The 23,798-nt window shown below is 39.4% G+C and overlaps 3 protein-coding genes and 2 pseudogenes across 3 annotated transcripts; 3 read left to right on the top strand and 2 right to left on the bottom strand.

Moving 5' to 3' along the window:
* Positions 1-2,974: 2,974 nt before the first annotated feature.
* LOC131773335 (uncharacterized) lies at positions 2,975-3,955 on the bottom strand. The gene has a single exon (XM_059089324.2). The coding sequence runs from the start codon at positions 3,953-3,955 to the stop codon at positions 2,975-2,977; it is 981 nt and encodes a 326-aa protein (XP_058945307.2).
* Positions 3,956-4,418: 463 nt separating this feature from the next.
* Positions 4,419-8,329, top strand: LOC131773318 (uncharacterized; annotated as a pseudogene).
* Positions 8,330-11,547: 3,218 nt separating this feature from the next.
* On the top strand, positions 11,548-12,480 carry LOC131773333 (uncharacterized). The gene has a single exon (XM_059089322.2). It carries the CDS (start codon positions 11,548-11,550, stop codon positions 12,478-12,480), a length of 933 nt encoding a protein of 310 aa, XP_058945305.2.
* A 6,072-nt stretch (positions 12,481-18,552) lies between these two features.
* Positions 18,553-20,179, bottom strand: LOC131773331 (tigger transposable element-derived protein 6-like). Its single transcript, XM_059089321.2, has 2 exons — positions 19,876-20,179; positions 18,553-19,736 (listed from the first exon to the last, which is right to left on the bottom strand). Exons 1-2 carry the CDS (start codon positions 20,177-20,179, stop codon positions 18,553-18,555), a joined length of 1,488 nt encoding a protein of 495 aa, XP_058945304.2.
* A 2,841-nt stretch (positions 20,180-23,020) lies between these two features.
* On the top strand, positions 23,021-23,781 carry LOC131773330 (uncharacterized; annotated as a pseudogene).
* Positions 23,782-23,798: the final 17 nt, after the last annotated feature.

Genomic DNA, 23,798 nt, shown 5'->3' with positions numbered 1-23,798 from the left:
AAGCCTTCTTAACCGTTAAGGTTAATGTGATATTGAAAACGTTTTGAAACTGATGGCCCAAAACCTAACAAAGAATCCAGATTAGCATTAAAGCAAGCCACCAAGAGAAACTAGCATAGCAAGGACACATAAATGTTAAAACAAGGTAAAGTAAGCGAGTTAAATTATTACCTCAAATAATCGGCAGTTAGATCATTGTTAAACGAAAATATCTGGACTCAAATAGAGTCTATCTCTGTCAGGTTATCAATAAGTATCAGTAAATGGCTAGGGTCTACTGCGATAGGCCACCATTCCTTTCAGTGGGAGTAAAAGTACTCTGAGTTGTTTAACTGGGGTAACTGCCAGGCTAATGGACCAATAGATTCAAATGCAAAGTAAAGCTAACCCCATTTTCATCAAAATGGTAAAGGAGGATGTTCAGCTATAAATTATTCTTATGTTTACCTAAAATTTTTTTGGCCGCAGTAAGTTCTATTCTACTCATGGAAAAAGATGTGCAGTAACAAATCCGTATGTCTCTTTTTCAGTTCAACCGAGAAAGAAGAGCAGCCAGTGACATGTGGGTATTTGGCATTGTCACTACCAACTTTGGTAGAGCTCGGGGTTACTTCCAAGTTGTAGAGAGACGGGATATCACGACACTTGATCCCATAATCTCAAAGTGTATCTGACCAAGAACAGAAATCTACAATGATGACTGGGCTTCATACAGAGGCATGGAACACCGTATAAATAATGTCGCCGTGCACTGAATCGTTGTGCATGCTTGACACTTTGTTGATCCTGTTACTGGTGTCCACACACTGGAGGTAGAGTCCTGCTGGAATAATCTTAAGTTAGGGCAAAAAATACCGAGAGGTATAAAAAAAGATCTTCAATTACACCTTGACAAACAGATGTCACGTCAATGGAGAAGGGAGCCTTACAGGCAAATTATGAAAAATTTTTCCCTTGCAGTATGCAGTTACCAACGCAGCACCTTGATTTGTTCATTTTAAGGCCACGGGGGACACTTGGCCTTGAATTAATTCGCAACGTAACATTTATCTGTTGCCACATCTTTTAAAACTTTTATATCTTGGCTACTTTCAATGCGACTGAGCTCAAATTTTACAGACCTAACAGACTAATGGAACTTTATGAATATCGTATTTAGACAGATGATTTTATAAGAAAACAATCAGCAAAACAGAAGCGGATTTTTTCAATTCAAAGTTTGCCAGAAGTTATGACCACTTAAATTTGTAAAATTTGACATCTGTCAGTGGTTTAAAGCCTTGTGACTTTTTCCAAAAGCACTCTTTTAGAATTACGTTTCTGTCACGATACACTAGCCTTTCAGCCACCCCAGATTTTCACATTAGGCTTTCATGTACAATTTAAGTGTAGGTGGACCAAAAATAATGTAGGTGACATATCATGACTTGTTTTTAATTCAAACGAGATTCCTGATGTTATATTTGATTTTATTCCATTTTTGCATCTTTCCTGTGACCAATGGGAAAGAAAAATGTCAAATAAAATTATAATACTCTGTTTGTTCATTTACGTTTTTAAGTCTTTGCAAACTAATAACTTTGATTTTCATTGTCAATCAAAAGCAATTTTCGCACAATTCAACATGATATCCAGTGATCCAGTAACTGTTAAATGTTATACTTTTGAGAATTCCATGTTAAATAAAATCTAAAAAAGCAAATGTAGCCCCCACATATGTTTACAGAAGGTCATATCCAAAGTGCTGCTCCTCGATGGACGGCCATAGGAGAAACTCCAAAAACGAGCTGCATATGAAGATACTGCAGAATTCCAAAAGAAACGGCCTCCCTGAAAATTCTCGGTTTTCTTGCTACATCATAGGGTACCGTATTTTGTCAACGGCCATATTGGCACGACGAGCCAGAGCAAACCGGATGTTCAAAAATTCGTGGGGTTTGGTTGCTACGGTGTGACGTCATGATCCGGCTCAGTAGCTATCATCGCTTTCGATTTGTGGTTTCAACAGGGGAGTATTCGGTGATTACATTAACACCGTTGTGTACAACCTCCAATGGCGTCAATCCTGTTTATTTTGAGGGGCTGGATTTTTCTTCTGACATTTCTTGAGGTTGAATTTCAGACATTACTCACAAGAGTGGGAAATTTGTTCTCATTTCGATCAGGTGCTGTGCGGCATGGATGCCTTCGATATTCGAAGAGCTGAATTGCTGCACTCCACGAGCGATTTGAGGGAGTGGTATCTCCTGAATTCCAAAATATGCAGCATTCCTGTAGGAAAATTCATGTCGAGTAGCCCTTTGGTGTCAAGCTTTCCAAAAGAATTTAACACAGTGCAACTCTCAAATCTTAAAAATGGCGGGCACTTGGATCGACGACTAGTTCACAAAGAAGAGGTATTCATAGCCTCTTCTTTCAGCGTTGTTTCCGCGATACTTCGGCAAAAACTAAAAGCGGGCAAAGAAGAAAAGTACAGCTGGTTGGTTGATGGCATCAACAGCCTAAATATTGGCCAAGATAATGAAGATTGCCAAACAGCGACTGACACACGTGACAACAACAAGGACAAAATTCATGACCCTGTTCAAACAGTATTTGGAGTCGATTCAAGGTCAGCCATATCCATAGAGGATATCGAGAAGAGTCAAGATTAAAATCTTAGGCCTAAGGCTGAACTTGAAGTTGTGCTTTCCCAGTTAGAGGCCCTTCGAGATGAGGTGGAAAACGGCGGTCAATCGACGCTGAGCTCAGGCACACAGGACCCGGCAAAGGACAACCCGGACAGTACAAGCGATATATGGACCTTGATCGGTGATGTTTGCGATAAGTTCCAGGTGCCTCTTGCATCTTTAACTTATGCTTGAACTTATGCTCAAAACCACAAGCGCCATATCAGGGAAGCTAAACTTAAAATTAAACACAAAAGACACATGTAAAGTTAGCGCTGCCGCGCCCGACAGCCTTTAAATTACTCTTACTTTCCTCTGACCAGCTGCTCGCACAAATCGCTCACTAACGGTCTTAGGGATGTGTTTGTGCGTAGACAGGATTGATATAATTTTACAAACATTGATGGAAAGTCGGAAAACTTGTATTTCAAGGTTCTGATTAAGAACCCCAAAGAGTACACGTCGGACTTCTTGCTTTGCTTGCCATTTACTTGGCCAAGCTCGGGCGCAAGATGCTTGAATTGTTGCATATCAGCAGGTGTAACATAAACCTTGGGGCTTATTTGATCTCTTGCTTTTGCAAAGTCAATTAAAATTGCTTCTGCTTCGGCTAGACTATTTCCATCCAGTACAACATTGTTTATTTTTATGTCATTGTGTAAAATCTTGACTTTTTCGTGGATATACTCTATCCCGCTGCACAGTCCGCTAAGCACGTTCGTGAAGTTTATTATCGCGCCTTCTGCTGAAATATCAGCCAAGTTCTTCTGATTGCCATCTACATTGGAGAAAGGTGTGAAGATGTCACATCTGTTTTCACGCTCCACAATGCCGATAAGACAAGCGACATTTGGATGTATAATCTGGGCGGTTATTTTCGCTTCGTTCTTGCCTGACGCGTAGTTTTGCTGTTTTTTAACAACAACTAGCCGCGCTCCGTATGTTGCTACGTTACAAACTCCGAAGCACCCTCGTCCAATAACCATCGGTAAATCTGTTAAAGTGCCTTCTTCCTGGACAGGAACATTTCCTTCTTCTGCCTTCTTCCACTTCGAATAAAAATGCAATGCGTGTTTGTGGTACCGTTCTGCCATTTGTGATTCTTTAGATTTTGAAGCATTGGGCTCTTTAGCTGCTTCGTCATGCTGAAGTTTTGCCGTTTGTCGAAAGTTGCGACATCTTCTTTTTGGGTTCTCGGCTGTTTCATTTTGCTTTCTTTTTTTGCGACTTTTGGAACTCCTTTGAGCTCTCAGTAATTTTGGGTCAATGACTTCCTTTGACGACATTACGAGACTTTTTAGAATGACAGACAGCAAAGTAGGGACTCCTGTCATGATTCAATACCATCATACTTTGCGGTTCCTTTGCTCCCGTTGCGTGCATACAATTTGGAACCGGCTTGACGGGAAAAGTGTTTTAGGTTTTGTGTTGCACTGAGCTATGCCTTGTATTTAAACACTTTTATCACAGAGAGCAATGCACCAGAATGAGTTTATTTTATGCAGCTTGCTAGCATTTGAACACGTCAGAATCTCATAGAGAAAAGGCTGTCTATTCAGAAGGAAATAACCAAATCAAATTTATGACAAATAATCACAGAAACCTCGGCACGCAGAAGTTATATTCACAAATTATAGTTGTTTGTTGGTTTACACACTTTTAGTGATAATTATTTGATCCTTGGAGTTGGGTGCTAAAAGTTGCTTTCCTTTGTAGGTTTTTTGTAAGTGGCGCGAAATTGCGACAACGATGAGACACAAAGTGTTTGATGATGACATGGAAGAAGAAATTGATGTCTTTTATTTAGAGATTAGACAACTATGTTATGAAGTCAGTGCACTGTCTTTTTATGTAGTGGTTTTGGGTAATCACCTAGTTGGCTTGCTTGTTCGTAAAGTAGGGGAAAGTGCTCTCAGTACGGTCAATTGTCATTAACGTGTTAATCGCGTTCTCTTTTTCCTTTTTTACAGTGCAAGGAATGGGGTTTTTGTCTCAGGGACCTGTTTGGACTCGGGCTCGGCACCGGTGACTATAGCCATTTAACTGTTGAACACACCTCCATGTTACTAAGGAACTTCAGATCTTTACGTGACTACAGCAATCAAGGCTTTGAGGCCTCACATAAACTGCAAAAGCAGATATATAGCCGGGCGACTAACCATGACGGCAGTGGGGAAGCTTCTTCATGTAAGTAACAAGTACAATCGAATTGCTGTCAATTGATAAACCAACAGTGAAAAAAAAAAAGAAGAAAAAACCTTTTTCTGTTTTCGTTTTAATAGTTGTATATATCATATGGGCTAGTGAAGACGTTTGCAGAAATTTTCTGTACAACTATGGTAAATTCCTCTTGCCAAAAAGCGCTTCATTTTAAAGCAAGTGTCAACTTTTCGGAATGCACTGCAAAATGAGTGAGTTGTATCCCATTTTATACTTTTGCAGAAAGTGCAAGAATTTTTTCTTTTACTGTTAGCAACGAGATGATCAAACAAAACGTTGCCTGTTGAACCGGCATTTCATATAAAATTCAATTATTTATTAATGCATACTTCTGTATCTTCTTCAGTGGACCAGATATTAACTCACCATTACGCTGAAAGGCTTCTGTTCTTAAGGCTTTGTTTCAGAAATGCTAAAGAATGCGCAAGAAAAGGTAATACAGTTCATCAGCACTTAGGGAACTCAATCCGCATCTATCGTTATTTTAAATACCATTGTATTGCAAAAAAAAAAAACCATTGATGGAAACGGCAGTGTTTTTTGAATCCTATCAAGGTCATTCGGTGAATAAAAGCTGAAGTATGAGTATTTACAATAAAAAATGCATCCTAATGAATATAATGACGTATAAAAGAGGATGGCGGGCAAAGGGAAAAAGACACCCATGCGCACTCAATGACGCTCCAACAATGTTTTGTTTATTGGATTGCCCCACAATCAAGTTTCAACAACAAAATCTGGATTCGTTTGTTTCATTTAATCTAAACATATATGATACGATTCTAGTGTCATATCCTGTATGGCTGTCATTTTAGAACTCAGAGACTTCGGAAAATTTCACCGACATTTCATATTCATTAACACTTGCTTTTCTTTATCTGTAGGAAAGAAATTTTACTTCCGAGGATGTGGCTGGTCGAACACCATAAGTACAAAGAAGTGGAGTGCAACACACAAGCGCTGGATTGACGTTATGGACCAGTTGTTTACCACATTCATGGGTAAAGACTTCCTCGCGTATAGGTATACTGAAGATGTGGCTGGTTGAACACCATAAGTACAAAGAAGTGGAGTGCAACACACAAGCGCTGGATTGACGTTATGGACCAGTTGTTTACCACATTCATGGGTAAAGACTTCCTTGCATATAGGTATACTGAAGATTTATCTTGTGTTGTGGTAGAAGAGGATTGCCCCTTGCTCAAGAACGACGACGCTAGTTGAGACAACATTGGCAAGATGAAACTAATGTATGAGTATCAATGGCTAGAAAGTGAGATGCCGTGTGCACGAAAAAAAAAGAAGGGACGTATTCCGAAAAAAGTCGCTGAAAGCTATTCAAGACCCGCAAGGGAAAGAAGAACAGTCGTTACTCATCCGTGGTTTCTTCCTCTTCCTCAAAAAGTATGAGTCCAGATAAAAAGAATGCCTCGCCAAATCTTTGCAATGCAAAACGCAAATCGAGATTGGCTTCATCTGTGAATACCAAACGAAAACCGCCATCATCAACATCAGACTCCACAAAATCACAGGAATTGTGCCTCCCCCAAACTCACCGATGTCTCTTTGGGTTTTCTAACAGAAAACGTAAACAGCAGTCACCTTTAACAACTTCATATCCGAAGCGTAAAACATCATTGTTTTCAACACCTCTGGCTACTTCAACGCTATCATCGGACAGAAGTGGACCACCATCACCGTCGCCTTTGGACGCTTCACCACCGCTTTCAGCTGACTGCAGTCTATTATCTTCATCACCCTCGGCCTCTACACCGCCGCTATCAGCCTTCAGTGGACAACCATCACTGTCAGCTTCAGCTACTACATCACCGTCATCAGCCTCCACGTCGTTTGATCATGTGTTCTCTTCTGCTTGTCCAAGGGAAGAAATATTGACATGTAAACTTGCTGCTGTTGATTGCAGTGTAACCGTGCAAGAAAATGTGCTAGTGAGAGTACTGGACAATTTCGAATACACTAACGTCACAACACTCCAGAAACGTCCTCCAGCATGCGTAGTAAATGATGCTGTTTCTCTTATCAGAGAAATAAGGAAGGAAGTTGACGATAAAGCATTTATCGACTTAGAAGACGATGTAAATGTGGGCGTGTCAATTGGAAAACTTGGCGTTTTCTCAAGAGCTGGTCTGGGACAGCTTGAATGGCTAGCAGAGGTTGCCAAAATGTAGTGCAATTCGCAAGAAGAGGAAAGGTGGCTGATGCACTCTACAGACAAGTTAGACGATGAAACAAGACAGAAATACGTAATTTGCTATATAAATTTCCTCTGAATCATTTAGTCGCTAAGGAAGGCAAATATTCTGTAAATGTACGGGCAATCAGCAAACTTGCTCGAGAACGTTACATTGATGACACTGTAATTGACACAGCAATTTCCAGATTGCAGCGTAAATGTGATTTAAACGATTATTTACTCTGTCTTCCAGCGCACACTATTACCTGGCTCAACACTGGAGAGAGAAGCTTTATCCAGCAATGTTTTGAAAAAATGTTGCAAAATGTCAAGCCTGGCTTATTAAGCTTGGTATTGGTTCCGGTAAACATGGACAATGTACATTGGGGACTAATGGTCCTCGATGTAAAAAACAAAGAAGCGTATTTTGATGATGGCCTTGGATATTCTTTCTCCAAAACTTCTTATGTCTTTCTTATCATGAGTGAGCTTCAGTCCAAGTTTCCAGACTGCGATGACTTTTCTCTGGATGACTGGCGTAATGTAAAAACATTCAAAAGGTTTGGAATGCCTAGACAACCGACAGATGGCCAGCTAATTGGAAGCGGCAGTTGTGGCATTGGGTTTATTCTAGCGGCCCTTGATTTTATGACCTCTTGACAACCTCAAGTTGTTTCACGGTCGTGGAACTTCAGTGAGATGACAGCACACAGGAAGGACATAATGAAACTGCTTGCTTGCAGGTAGTTTGTTCTCTTCGAAGCCATAAGCCAGCTACAAGTTTGGCCAAAACGTTTGAGACACTGCCGCGAAAAGAGAAATTTTCTTTATGCTCCCTTATCCAATTCACTAATTATCAGTAATTCTTACCATTAAACTTTTGTATCTTTTAATAAGTTGAAAATGTTCGGCTACTTCCATGTTAAGCAGCAAGACTCTCAACAAAAACCTTATTCCAAAATTTTCCCTTTCAGTGAATCGCAACGGAACATAGTAGCTTCAAATTTATGACGTCAGGTTTATGACGTAACTTTATAACATACTATTTACACTGGAAAAATCAAATGTACAGCTGTAAAGCTAAAGATGACATGAGAATGTCGTGCAAATTTAAAAATGTTACTTTTTTAACTTTTTGTTACTCTGTTGTTTTACCACTGTTTAATTTTAACGTCAGAGTACTTTTCAATCACCAAATGTTGTCAAGTAAGTTGTATAACTAAGTTTTGATTTGTTTAGCGGCCAGTGGATGGTTTCTTTACAAAAATTGTCTTCCTTACGATAAATAAATATAGCAAGATTCGCTGTTACCACATGGTAGTTCTTATTAAAACAGTTTCTCCACTCGCGTGTGTTGGGTAAGACATGGTTATAGCCAACTTCAATCCTCTGGTTGGCATTCTACCAGCTCATATCCAATGCGTACTCGTGGAATAATTTTTAAGTATTTCTGTTAGATTATGGAATGGGAGAACCTGGAAAATGATGTTATTCCCTCACGATGCTACCTTTCATTACTATTATCAGAATACCCTTTCCATCATAGCGGCTATTCGGCTATTTTTTTAACGTAAGAATACCCTCTTTGAATGAACAAACAAATAATTGTTCAATAAGTTCCAAATTTATTCATCTTCCATTTTTTCTTTTTTTTTTCGGGGGGGGGGGATCATTTCAAATAATATGGAAATGTAATACGGAAACAAAAAGCAAAAGGGGGCAAGAACCAATGATTCAAAAAAAAAAACTGTAGCGTACTTATTCAACTTATGTAGTTCAGTCGATTAACACACTCGCAGGCATTCCTACTGATCGATAACGTTACCAAGTGTTTTCACTTCGCGTGTGAAAGCTTGCCTTAGTGGGAACTTTAGCATCATATAGTGGGTGGGGGAGACTACCGCGAGCGGGCTTTGGATGTGTCCTATTTCAGTCGTGTACTGGTTGAAATAAAAAAAATGCCGTATGATAGACGGCTGGCTTTTAAAATAGACTAATTTAGCATGAAGATGCGGTCTTCATTTAGGACGTCGAGCTCGGTATAAGGGCTTGGTACCGAGTGAAATTCCCACGTCCTGAAGTTCTGGCGTCGCGTTGTGGACGTGAAACCAAGCAGTTTGACGTCTTGTCGAGAACGTAAACTTCAACTCGCCTCAACGATGGAAAGTGCACCGAAAAAGTAAGTAAATTAATTGATTTGTGTGGCAAACAAAATTTTTGAAGTCTCTTAAGTATTAATTCGTCCCTTTTTGTTAGAGTTGTGATGAGCTGGACGAAAAAAAAGGATGTTTTACTCATGAGAGAAATGGCCGCTCAAGGGATTTTTCAATTCAAGTCTGGAAGCCGAGAAAGAGACACTGTTTGGCAAGCTATCGCCAAAAATCTGAATGGTCACAAAGATCTCTTTCATTCTGTCACTTCGAGAGGTGTTAGAGACAGATTTACTCTGATTTTAAGAAGGTATAAGGCGAAAAATGCCGAAGAACTAAAAAGTACCGGCGAAGGTAGCGAAGACGAACTAAGCGAATATGATTTACTACTGGAAGAGTTAACTCACTTAAGTGAAGAGTCCGACAAGAAAGCTAATGCAGAAGCCGAAAGTGCCAAAGAAAAAATCAGTGCAGAAAGGAATTGGCTCTTGATATAAGGAAAAGAGCAATGGAAACAAAGGGCCAAACTTCAAAAAGAACAAAATCTGATGAGCTCCAGGACGACGAGATCAAGGAAAGAAAAAAACGAAGAATTGGAGGGGACACCTTGGCGTGGCTGGAAAAAAAAGCGGCCCGAGATTTGAAGTACAAAGAGCTCCAGCTTGAAGAGCAAAGAAAAGAAAGAGAGTTCCAGCAAAGAGAAAGGAAAGAGCAGATGGAGCTTATACAGAAGCAACTTCAAATGCAAGGAGAAAGCCAAAAGCAACAGCAACAACAACAAATGATGCTCATGCAGCAGATGATGAGTATTATGCAACAGCAGCAACAACAGCTTCAGCTTTTCACTTCAAAACAGGATAAAGACTAAACTTCAATTTACTTTTGCTTATGCATTGTTAAAAATAAAGTTTGAAATGATGTTTGCATTATGGTAAGTACCATTATAAAAAAATTTTATCTTTTGTTTTTGAGAGAAGGTACAACATTGTTTACGCTTTGAAAATGTTGTTTAACTTTTTGAGAGCTCGTTTTAGTCATAAACTGGGGTGAAATAATCCTCTTAAAGGAGTGTTACTTTTGATTTAACTCTCATCATTTAGTTGAAATTACCTTTTCTCGTCATTTATAATTGTTACTTGGTTATGCATAATTTAATGTGACCATGGCCTGTTGATCCTGAACACTACATAATTATAGGCCCTTAAATTTTGGCTTCCAATTTTCATATTTCAAAACATTATACAGCTGGTACTGAAAAGGAATCAGTTAATGGGGATGTTTTAGTAATAAAATGTTTGATATGTGGATTGTGTGCTGTTGTATTTTCAAATAAAAATTAAAACATGCATGTATTTTTTCTAGTCAGTTTACCTATAGTGAGTGACACAGTTAGTCCAATCTCACCATTTATTTAATGCAGAAGTCAAGAGATTTTATGTTTAACACTAGTCATGTTCGTCTTGGACGTAAATGCTAATGGTGAGCTTGTGCTATGTTAGTGCTGTTATTAAAAGTCCTCTGGTAAAATTGGTACACATGAATTTTCTCTTTCCTACCCCTAACAATATTAAAGTTAAAACCAAAATAATCTTAGGTACAAAAGACATTTTTGCCAGCAACGTTAAGGCTTACTTTTGAACCCTATAGGGTGTTTTATCATTGAATGCATCAATTAAAGAATACAGTGACAATGATATTTAGTTATTTTTATTCCACATTGCTTGAATACTATGTTGCACAAAATGGTGTGGAAAGCTAAGACTATTTCTCACAATGTATATATGAAACAATTTAAACAACAATGATTACACTTTTCACTACTTAAAAAGACCTGGCTATCAGCAGTGTCTCAGTGTATCTTTACATCGAAACACAGTTATCTATAATGAAAATAACCTTTGAACAACATTAACCATCAGAAATATCGTAAACAACACTCGTGTATATTTTACCAGAAATAAGTTAGAAGGTCTGGGGAGTCAACACCAAAATAATCCAAAATGATGTTCCCATATAGGCATGTGTGGGCATTTTGAAGAATTCCACAAACCAGGTAAATTTTGCCAACAGGGCTAAGGCCAATCTTTAGCTGTTTTTGGAACTCAACAAACTTGTAGTAATTTGAAATGCAGCCAAACATCCATTCTACAGCTACTCTGACTTCACTCATATGATCGTTGAATCTTGCCATCTGTGGGGTGAGGGGAACATTTCTAAATGGAGCTTGTAAATGGATGCCTAAAACTGAATCGCAAAGAACCACAAGCACTACAACTCAGACAAGCCATAAATCAACCAGGGCTACATTTAGCGAATGTGCAGACAACAGAGTTCCAGAAGAATTGAAGAAGAGTTTACGACTCCATTCACGATTGAAGATGAGAACAAAAATAGTGCGAAGACAAGAGAAGTTGCAACTCAAACCGATTTGTTTGAATCGAAGGAGGCAGACATTCAGACTGATGCTAGTGACGTGATCACCTTGATTAAGCAATATGAAACAAAAATAGAGGAGCTAAAAAGTGAAATAGAAAGGATTTCAAAGAAAAATGACTGTTTACAAAGTAAACTGTTCTCCATTGATAGATTTTGTGCTAAGGATTCTACTATATCCTTCTGCACTTCGCTTCCCAACAACAATGTTCTAATGGAAATCTACAATTATCTAGACCCTGGAGAACAAGGAGAGAACGTCAGATACTACATTTACTCAAAGTCTGCCGTTCCCCCAGATATCTGCGATCAAGGGAAAGGAGTAAACAAAACAAAAAAGGGAAGGCCAAGACTTCTGAGGCTAATTGATGAGTACTTCCTTGTACTGTGCAGGCTGCGGCAAGGTTTCCTTGAGGAACATCTGGGTCATTTATTTCACATGTCAACACCGACCGTTAGCCACATAGTTATGACTTGGATAAACTTTATGTATTTAAGACTTGGTGTAATCAACATTTGGCCATCAAGAGAGGTAGTTGACACCACTTTGCCTGAAAAATTTAAGGCAAAATACAAATCAACAAGAGTAATCATTGATTGCACAGAAGTAAGGTGTCAAATGCCCAGCAGCCTACAACTAAATGGAGAACTTTTCAGCACTTACAAGAATCATACTACTCTTAAAGGACTGATAGGAATTTCTCCAAGTGGGGCTGTAACTTTTGTCGGTCAACTTTACACTGGGTCAATTTCTGACAGGGAAATTGTTTATTGCAGTGGATTTTTAGACTTACCCTTCAATGAAGGTGATTGAGTTATGGCAGACAAAGGCTTTACAGTAGAAGATTTGCTACCCTTGGGAGTTAAGCTCAACATCCCTCCTTTCCTCTGTAGTTCTAGTCAAATGCCTGCCAAAGAGGTTGTTCAGACCCAGGACATAGCCAGTCTTAGGATTCATGTAGAAAGGGTCATAAAGAAGATCAAAAACTTTCATATATGTGATAGGGTGGTTACTCTAAACCAGCTAGGCCTTGTGAATCAGATGTGGGCAGTATGTGCTATACTTTGTAATGCTCAGCCTAGTGTAATCTCAGTATAGATCGTGTGAAGATGCCCATACCTGCAAAACCAAATCTAATATCAAAGCAATAGCTAGTCAAGATTGATATTAGCTTACTTTCTCTCTCAAATGGTTATTGTCTCCACTCTATTTAAACACAAAAAAATTTTTAATGAGGACCAAATGACATGAAAACAACTTTTGAAAGAAATGAAATGTTCTGTTTGTAAATATCACTGGCTATAGACATTTATATCAATATTTGCAGTTCAGTTGCATGTCTGAGAAAGAATACAATAATTGTATTTCTTTCAATTAAATAAAATAAAATATTAAAAAATACTGAGGTATTAAAAATATAATCATTGTTTTATTAAAATATTGAACATCAATAATATTTTACATCACATTAAAAGCAAGTATAGCTAGGAATCAGGTTTGAGTTTCAGACCGTGACAGTTCATTTCTGCGCTTCCTTTGGTAGGAGCAACAGAAACATGGCCAGTCCAGTGAAGTGCCATATCGTCTCCAGTGTGTGCAAATTTCGTCCTTCAACAAACCGCACAATACAACAAGAATAACTTCTATGGTGGCCAGTAGGAACAAAACTGAATCACAAATCCTGAAACGCTAACACAAAATTTAAAACATAAATACAAGATATAAAACAGTAACACAAACTTGAAACATGAAACACAAAACCTAATACAGTAACACAATACTTGTATCACAGACACAAAATCTCAAACACTGGCACAAAACATGTCACACAATTGCGAAAAACATAAATGCTGCCACAAAACTTGAAACATGAAACACAAACCTAAAACACAGTAAAAAAGAATGATAGCTCCCATGTTCGGCTGTCGGTAACCTGTCAGCCAACTCTCGGCCGATAAGATACCAACACATTACCAACAGCCGCTGACAGTGTTAACCAGATCATACATACCAATTTTACATGTGACATAGCTATTTAATGGGCCTGCAGTTCTACATGTCAAATACAAAATATGTCAAGCCATGCTTATTTTTCACCCTGCCTTCTGGACGCTTTATGGTGTGGCTTGTAAATCTGTAGGTGTGATTTTTTACAAATGTAGGATTTTTTGGGCAAATATATAGACAGGTTTTACTTGGTTAAATTGTAAAATTCCCTGATGAAGTGTGTGCTAGTCACACAAAATGCGGGAGAGTAAAAAAGTTTTACAATTACAGTTGGTAGAGTGCTGCTTACTAGTTTATTGTTTAAAAATTGTTTGATCATCAACAAACCATGTTTAAGTGCAGGCTACAGCAGGCCTAAGCCTGGTCATAAATAAGCAATAATGAATTTCCAATATTTAAACCATATATTTTTTTGCAAATCCGCCTGTACACCTGAAACGTTGGCAATGTAGAGTAGCATGACTAGTTGATACAAGACTTAAAACACAAATCGTTCACATTTACACAATGATGTGCCTCTCTATATATTTCACTTGCAGATTACTGTCAGACTTGTGCACCTCAACAGCAAAAATACCAAATTCAAGATTAAAAGAGCCTCCATGTTACCAATTTGTGTGCGCAAGTCAGCAACACATGTAACATAGTCATAGTCAGCGGTCAGCATGGGAGTCAGACGTGCTTTTCCTCACTCTCTCAAAATTCTCCTCTTTTTGACAATTTTTTGCGCTAGAGACTTGTTGCACCTCAAGAGATGTTTAATAACCGAAGTGAGTTGCTTGTCTCCACGATCTAATGGAAAGTACTTGGCGGATGGTGAGATCACCAACTTGTGCCACACTTTTGTAAAGTGTTCTGGTTTGGGCAGCCATCTTGGTTGCACGCTTGGTTGCAACCTTAATTGTTCCCAAGCGTAAGAAGCACTTCTTCCTTCTCAGAATCTACCATCACTGCAATTCAACTGCTTCTTTTCAACTGGATAATTTAGCCCTCTGTGGGGATGTTCATCCTAATCCAGGTTTTGACCCTGAAGTAAGTTTAATACAGGACAGAAATATGCAAACTATAAGTAAACGTAAGAACATGCTGGTTCATTTAAATGCAAGAGGCCTTCTTCAACATATAGATGAATTGAGATTGATCTTTAGCAAAGTATTTCTTCCCATCATCGCTATAACTGAAACCTGGCTGGAAAATTCTATCAAAGACTCTGAAATGGCAATTCCTAATTACTCAGAAAAGAAAACCGTCGTGGAGGAGGGGTAGCGCTTTATTTACTGGAAGACCTAAAATATACTTGAAGAAAAGATTTGGAAGAAGACTCGGAAGCTATTTGGATTCATATACAATTATTCAAAACGAATTTCTTGGTCGGATGTGTTTACCGCGCCCCAAACGAATCCCTGGAGATTTTGGATTATTTGGATGACTTGCTGAGGTATGCCACTCGAAAGAATGTGGAAGTCATTATACTGGGTGACCTGAACTGTGATTATCTTATCGACTCCCTTGATAAAACAAAAAGATTATTGGAATTTCTTGCTGCTAATGAACTAGAACAAATAATTAAAGAACCCACTCGTGTTACTTGTAACACAAGATCTCTTATTGATTTACTCGTTACGTCTACCCCAAGTCTGTTCAGGTCTTCAGGAGTTCTTAGTACAACTATAAGAGATCACTACCCTATTTTTGGACTTATGAACGGCCCAACAATTTGTCCACATAAGCATCGCATCTTGACAACGCGGACTTGGAATGACGAAAGTAGGAAAAATTTCATCAATGACTTAAAGAAAACTCCTTGGATCTTTCTTGAGTTTTTCGATGACATGGAGGACATGTATTCCGCCTGGGAGTGCTTGTTCATTCTTGCTCATTAATTGATTTCCCACTTTCCTATCAAAAGGAAAAGACTGAAAGCAAACGCACCCATGGTTAGACAACTCTGTGCTACAAATGATGAGAACCTGGGACAAGGCACATAAAAAGGCCATAAGAACTGGTCTCACTGAAGACTGGCAAAAATATAGGCGACTCCGTAACCAAGTAACTAGCAGTAACAGGAAAAACAGAAAAGCCTATTTTAAGAATAAACTTCAAGAAAATCGAGCTAACCCTAAAGCCTACTGGAATACACTTCATCAAGTCATTCCATCAAAGGATAGGAGCACCAAGATTGAAAAACTATTGATAGATGGTAACCAAGTAACTAACAAGACAGCTATAGCAAATTCACTAAATCAGTATTTTACCACGATTGCATCTACATCGTTGGCAAATCAACCTCCCCCAGAACCGTAACCAATAAAGCCATCGCCATCTAAGCTCTTCAAGTTTAAACCTTTATTGGATTCAGATGTGTATATGGCTCTGAAGACAATAAACCCCAGTAAGGCCACTGGTGCAGACAACATCTCGGCTAAGTATTTGAAGATCACTGCACCCACAATAGTGGAACTTTAACCAAGATATTTAACCAATCATACAATTGTGGCCGATACCCATCTGCATGGAAGATCACAAAAGTAAGTCCTGTTTTAAGGGGGGGTCAAAGGCAGAATGCGATAATTACAGACCAATATCTGTGCTTCCGTGTATTTCTAAGATACATGAATCTCTTACAAACAAGGCCCTTGTTAATTATGCACAAGAAGCTGGTCTGATAAAACAACACCAATTCACCTTTAAGAAACATTCATCAACTATGGTTGCTCTAATTCGAGCTGTAGATTCATGGAAAATGGCTATTGACAGATCAGAAAAAGTAGTATGTGCGTTTTTGGATTTAAAGAAAGCCTTCGACGTTGTAGACGATAATGTCTTGCTACAGAAGCTTGCTCAACATGGTGTGACTGGCAAGGAACATGAGTGGTTTGAAAGCTATCTGTCTGGAAGACTCCAGTTTGTCTCATGTGATGGAACTAATTCCGAACAATTGATGATTACCTATGGAATACCGCAGGGTTCTGTGCTAGGCCTGACTCTTTTTAATATTGATATAGATAGCATTTCAGATGTTTGTGATAGCTGTGATATTGTATTGTACGCCGACGATACAGGAATTCAGACCAGCTCTAAAGATGTTAAAATTGCTGAACAGTATGTAAATGAAGATCTTGGAAGAGTTACCGATCGGCTCAGTACTGATGGTCTTATCTGCAATCACAAGAAATCCGAAGCAATCCTGATTGGATCAAAGCACGCACTGAAAAATGCTCCAGACTTACAAATCATTATGGATGGGAGGCTACTGAAACAGTGTGAAGACTTCAAATATTTATTTACTCATAGTAGACTATGGCTGTATCGTATGGGGGAACTGTGGAAAGAGCAACTCACAGCATTTAGAAAGGTTACAAAATCAGGCCATGCGTACTATCCTCTCTACAAATTGTAATGCATGTTCTCAAGAAATGCGTAGTAAGCTTTCCTTATTATCATTGGAGAGTAGATGTAGATTCCTAAGACTTAATCTTGTTTTTAAGATTATAAATAATATAAATTGCCCACAGCAATTAGAGAACTATCTCCTTAAGAGATCAGCCTTTCATACCAGAGATTTTAGAGACTCTACCTTATTGAACATTGTTGCTACAAAGACCAAAATGGGTCAAACGTCATTTAAATGTACTGCTGCTAGGGAGTGGAATCTTTTACCAAAGGACATTCGAGAGATACAGTCATTATCTAAACTTAAGGCGATAGTTTTTTAATATTTTTTAGAACACGATAAATCTAATCATTTATGTAGTTTAAAATAAGTATTAGCTTTTCTATATATTTTATGTTATTTTAATTTATACTTTAGTTCTTTATAGGGTTTCTCCTTTGATTTTGATTGATACTATTTATCATGCTGATCACTAGTTCATACCAGCCAATCTATTAGATTGCTGATTAGTCTTATCAGTTGAAATAAAGCTTATTATTATTATTATTATTATTATTATTATTATTATTAACAGTCAAGAGAGCAGCCATAGACAAGCACATGACGCACAATAGAAGTTTGTGTGCATGGATGTTGTCTTTTACATACCTGGCACAAAAGAGTGTTTTTCTTTTGAAAAGTAAAAAGAATCAATTGGGAAGCCTTACAATCCAGTTAATCTGTACTTGTACGGGAAAACAGACTGCGAAGGTAAATAAAGTTAGTTGTTTGTTCTTATGAGTCTCTCTTTGTTTTCATGAAAATTTGCATGGCACTTAACATGATAAATGAAGAAATAACTGTTATATGGTTAAGTACCAAAAAACTCAAAGGTGATATCCATGGCATTTTGGGCTTGGCCCTGGGACCATCAATGGATGGGTGTCGATTTTAAAATGTGTTTTGAGATTAAAAATTCAAATTTAAATCAGAAATGAAAACTCTTGGCAGTTGTGGCGAAGTGGCCTTTAAAGGAATAAGCAGAACACTATGGATTATTCGACAGTGGTTCAGCAGACCTCAGGTAATACAGTCAACTCCCGTTATAGCGGACACCCTCGGGACTGCGATTTGGTGTCCGTAATAGCAAGAGTCCGTAATAGCGGGGTGCGAGAAAATTTTTATTTTAAACCATATTTACAGAAGGGGGTCACATGTGTGTTCATTTTCATTAACTCCAGTACCTTTTTCAGACCCGTTGTCGCAAGTAAAGAGCGTCAGAACTTTATTTACAAACAGAACAGAACTTAACAGAACAGGAGTTACGTACCCTTTGTGTACAGTAGTTCTTCTAAGTACGTAAAAAACAATCATCGTATGTTGCAGCAATGTCCACACATGCATCGTTTTGGTTTCCTACTGTACTGAAGTACAGTAATCTACATTTCTAAAAAAAATTATTTTCGAGGAAAAACCTGAACATCAGCTATTGATTGCATCAGCTATCACATTGCCTTAAAATATCGTTCCAATCGGCTCTGTGTACTTCTCCTTTGAACTGCAACTTCCCCCACTTTGTCGACAAGGAGACTAAATTCATTAGCAACCTTAAACTCCCCTCTATGAATCAAAAAAGCAGAAATGTTTGGGACACTGTCCAGAACGTCCTTGAAACTTTTCAAAGTGGTTGTTTCGTTCGAGCGTTCGCCTTCACCTGGGGTATCTTCTTTTTCCATTTCATTCTCGTCGTCACTCTCTATTTCCATGACATCATGAGAAGTACCAATGGCCTCCAGCAGCTGTTGTTCGTTAAGAAGACTGTAACAGGTTGGAAGTTCATTATCGGACTCCAGGTAAGCACTGATTCCACTTCCAGGTGCAACCTGTTGGACAAGATTCCCCAGTTCCTCATCGGCCAAGACGTCAAGATCAGCAAAGGGATCCTCCTCTCCTGTCTCAGTACTGACAGTAGCTGCTTCTGAGAAAGTGCTGGAAATTCCAGCTGCTGCAAAACATTTGACAATGGTATCGTTCTCGACCTTAGACCAAGCAGTCCCCATCCACCTTATGGCCTGCAGCACGTCCAATGTTTTGGCAATGTCTGTTGCACTGTCGTGGTCTGTGATCATTGTAATAATATGACGAAGTAGCAACTTTCTGTAATGGACTTTAAAGTTCTGGATTATTCCGAGATCTAAAGGTTGCAGCTTGGACGTACAGTTTACAGGAAAAAACACAAGTTTAATATTGGAATAGCGTCCCTTGAGATCATAGGGGTGACATCCAGCAGAGTCAATGAATAAAAGTATTGATCGATTCTGGGCCTTGAAAGAGCTGTTTAACTGGCTGAGGAGCTTGTGAAGGATATCAGATGTCATCCAAGCCTTCTGTTGATTCAAATACTGACAAGGAAGATCATCTTTGTTTATATTCTTCAGGCACCTTGGATTCGCATACTTTCCGATTACAACTGGTTTTCTCCTTTCCCCAGTAGCAGAAACGAAGAAAGCAACAGTTAACCACTCTTTTGACTTCTTGCCTCCTTTGCATTTCTTTGCTTTCTCCGAAAGGCTCTTATCCGGAAGTGCACGATAAAAGCAGCCAGTTTCATCCATGTTCCAGATGTCTTGCATCGCATATCCAGAGATAATAGACCCAAGACGCTCTTTCCAAGAGTACACTATAGCCTCTGGCACATCAGCAGATTCACCACAGAGTTTGTGTTGCGAAAGGTTGTTGCGCTCTTTAAATCTTGTAAGCCAGCCGCTTGACGCCTTGAACTCAGGGTAGCTCTGCTGCTTTCATTGCAAACTCCTGGATAACAGGACCATCGACTGGAGTGCGTTGTTCGGTTTTCTTCTTGAACCATTCCCATACAGCATCATTCACGTCCAAGTATTGTGAAGTACGGTTACGCTTCTTCATACTGGAAAATCCTCTTTCATACTCCTCTCTTACAAGAGTCTTCTGTTTCAGAATGTTACTTACTTGTGTTTTTCCACAACTGAATTTCTCAGCAAGTTTGCATACTCCTGTCAATCCTTTGCCATTTTCATATTCTTCTACGATTTGAAAACGTTTTTCTAAAGGTAATTCGTTCCTTACTTTCTGCTTTGTTTTATCTTTTGGCATGATTCAATGGTGTCTCCAAAAGAACACAGCCTGGTCAACACACGCTTGCTGCAAAAGACCATGTGTAAACTTGACATGTACCGGATGTATCAGTTGCAATTACACAGAAGATTTTACATACAGTATGCATTTTAGTCACATGTTTTAAATATTTCACACGCATGACCTTTCTGTGTGGTCACGCTAGAGATCAAAGATCGCTGTGGTTCTGTCAAGAGCAAACCAAACTCATTTTGTGCTATTTTTATTTACTGTACCGGTTATGGCCAGTCCTCAAATTGGAAGAGTTGAAAGCAAAGAGTACTACTCGTGGATGCGAGGCCACCATGCTTACAAGGACATTTTCGAGCCTGTTATTGGTACCACGCTCACTTTACAGCGGGAACCAGAAAATGCAAAAGATCCGCATGCTGTTGCTATTGTAGAAGATACTGGATGCATTGTTGGCCATATCCCATTAGCTTTATCGAGAATTGTGTCGTCTTTTTTAAAAAGGGCTAACCACAAGGCAACAGCAGAAATCTGTGGAAAACGGATCAATCGAGGATCTGGCTTGGGACTGGAACTTCCAGTTATTTATAAGATTTATGGCAAAAGGAAATAATTGGACAGACTGGACGAACTTATTCATGGCAGCGAGACTGCAAAGAGGGCCTTAAGAGAAAAAGATGAAGGAATTTTGATTGATGGACAGAAGAGGCGGAAATCGACCAAAAGAGACAAAGACAGTCTCAAAAAGCAGAAAAAATAGACTTGATATGTGTGCAAATATTCCAAGATGCTGCTCGGTGTCCGCTATAACGAGAGAGAAACAATAAAATTGAGACGTTGGGACCGAATAAAGTGTCCGTAAGTCCGTAGTAGCGAGAGTCTGTAATAGTGGGAGTTTATTTCACTCAAACGTCTGTAACTTTCACCAGGGATTTTGCTGCTGTCCGTAATAGCGGGGTGTCCGTAATGGCGAGGTGTCCGCAATGTGGGAGTTGACTGTATGCAGCTATCCACGCTTATATACTCGAAGACCAAGAGGAAGCTTTTGGTTGATAGAGAGTAGTTGTGTACACCAGTAAAGCTGCAGAGATTTACTTACACGTCGAATGGGTCCAAAGTCATCATCCATGATATGACCAAAATTTCTTCACCACAACCAACAGAGTACTCATATCAATTTGTAGAAGTAGGGAACAATGATGAGGAGCAGAGAATGGCAGTAAGAGAAATCACTGACAACTCCAACGAGGGAGACCTTATGTCCATCTGCGGGACAATAGTTGGTGTAGCTGAGCCAGCAGCAACAAAATCCAGGGGGCTGAAAGTTGCCAATGCCTTGCTTGCAGATGAAACAGGTAACATTGAGCTGGATTTATGGAAGGGTCATATTTAGATATGTTCAATGGTGGTTAGGGAAGAAGAAAGTCTCTACAGTGGTGAGCAGTATTATCAGAACGGAAGAGATGAATGAATATTTGTCATCAATTCTGCTGGTGATGGAAGAAGAAATACAAGAAGGATCTGCTTCAAGCACTTTAACGATCCGAAGTTTTCAGTGTGTTGAGAAGGTAGACTTGTATCTTCAATATAAGAAGTGTTTTAGAAAGATTCTTCAAGCAATGGGAACCCTTGTTGTGCAATGTGACAGATGTGGCTATTCCATGAGAACTGTGGACTGCCCCATTCATCACTATGCTTTGGTAGTTATGAAGGTTACTTATGGCAGTCCTGTTTACATTACCGTGCTCAACGATGTTTTGGAAAAGCTGGTCCCTGACTGTAAGAATCTTTGTGATAGTAAAGTGGAAGAGATGTTGCTGTTAATGGAAAATATTACGATTAGGTATGACAGTGACACATGTATTGTCCAAGGATAAACAAACTGTGTTGTTGATGTTCTGTGCTGTTTACGTTACTATAAAAGGTGGTTCCACGGGAAGAATCCAGCGATGCTGAAGTGGGAGAAATACCGTTGTTAAAAACATGACTGTGAAAGATTACGGATCAGATGTATGGTTTTCAATGCAGTTGCTGCAAAGTAAGTCCAGAGATGGGGAAATTATGTTATTACATTGTATGAGTATTTTTGTCTCCAGAATTGAACACGTTTATATGAGCAAATCTTCGATGTTACATCGAAGTAAGTGAGCGAGAACCTGAGGCAAATATAAGCTTTTTTTTTGGGTTGTTACAGTACTGTAGTTGTTTTGAACTAAACAACACTTTGGCCAGGAGCTCAAATATTACTTTTCAAAGTGTTAGCCTTAGCTTCAAATGGTGTTAAGACCTTGAATTTATTGGAGTCTTTTCCTTTGAAAGAGTTTGTCAACATTCCTGAATAAATTAAGGTTCATTTTTACATGTTCAGGAGTGAGAAGGGCAGATCTTCAAGGATTTTGAGCAACGTTACATTAATTCTATTTCGACACCAGTCCTACTCACTAGTGAGTCACGTGAGATATGTGCGAGTAGCCCAAGCGATCAGTTGCGCGCGTAATTCCAGAGCGGTCGGTCGTGTATTTTTCCAGTGCTTGGATTATGGCAGACGAACATGATCAAATACTTTCCACTGAGGCGGAGGACGAACTCTTAACCGTTGAAACGGTCCCTAAAGAAAAGACTCCAACTGATGTCCACCCGGATCCCATGTTTAGTATGATGCAAAATGTGAACAGAAACCTCGGAGCAATGGCAGACTCGATGATCGCCGTACAGCAGTCGCTGAAGCAATGGCAGACTCGATGATCGCCATGCAGCAGTCGCTGAAGCGTCTTCACTCCAGCTACACAGACGAACAAATCGACCCTAAACAGCGTAAACACTGTTCCAGAGACAAAATGAGTGCCTCCGATGGTTCAGAGCACGATGGAGAAGACTCTGATGCAGACTTGCAGGCCCTCTGTGGCACTGAAGCCAACAGAATTTCCAGGGATAAACCACGTGCTCCACTTGAGCAAAACGATGGCAGCAATGACCCATTGTTGTCAGAAATCGCAGAGGATTTTCTCAATGCAGACGACTCAGGTCTGGCTATTGAGAAACAACTGGCGGACTTTATCAACAACCTGTGGTCTAAAAAATTGCCAGACTCAAAACTAAAGGATAAGTCGGCGAAGTATTTACGCCCGGCGAACTGTGAGACTCTCACAACACCGCGGGTTAATCCTGAAATCTGGGATAAACTGAGCCACTCAGTGAAACAGCAGGACCTCAGGTCCAGCTCAATCCAGAAAACGATTGCCACAGCTGGTGCTGCAATGTGCAAATCCATTGGGATGCTGCTAGAAATGAAGAATTCGAAACAGCCGAAGTCAGACTCTGACATTCAGAAACTTGTCAAAGTGAACACCAATGTGGTCGCTCTCCTAGGGCACGCACATATCGACCTGTCCCACCGTCGTGGGGAGTCGCTCAAACCGCATCTGAACAAAGATTATGCTGGTCTGTGTGCTTTCCATGTTCCTGTAACAGCTCAGCTGTTTGGAAACGACCTGCAAACCCAGCTGAATAATATACGAGCATCCAACAGAGTAAGCTCCACAGCAGTTGGGAATCGCCACAAAAACTCGAAGGGACACCCTTCCCTAGTTTTTATTGAATGTAACACATGACAGAAAAAATCGTTCAT

Source organism: Pocillopora verrucosa, chromosome 3 (assembly GCF_036669915.1).
Source record: "Pocillopora verrucosa isolate sample1 chromosome 3, ASM3666991v2, whole genome shotgun sequence".
In the NCBI taxonomy this organism is placed as follows: domain Eukaryota; kingdom Metazoa; phylum Cnidaria; class Anthozoa; order Scleractinia; family Pocilloporidae; genus Pocillopora; species Pocillopora verrucosa.
Note: the sequence above shows the minus strand (reverse complement) of the source record. Positions and strands in the feature narration are given on the sequence as shown.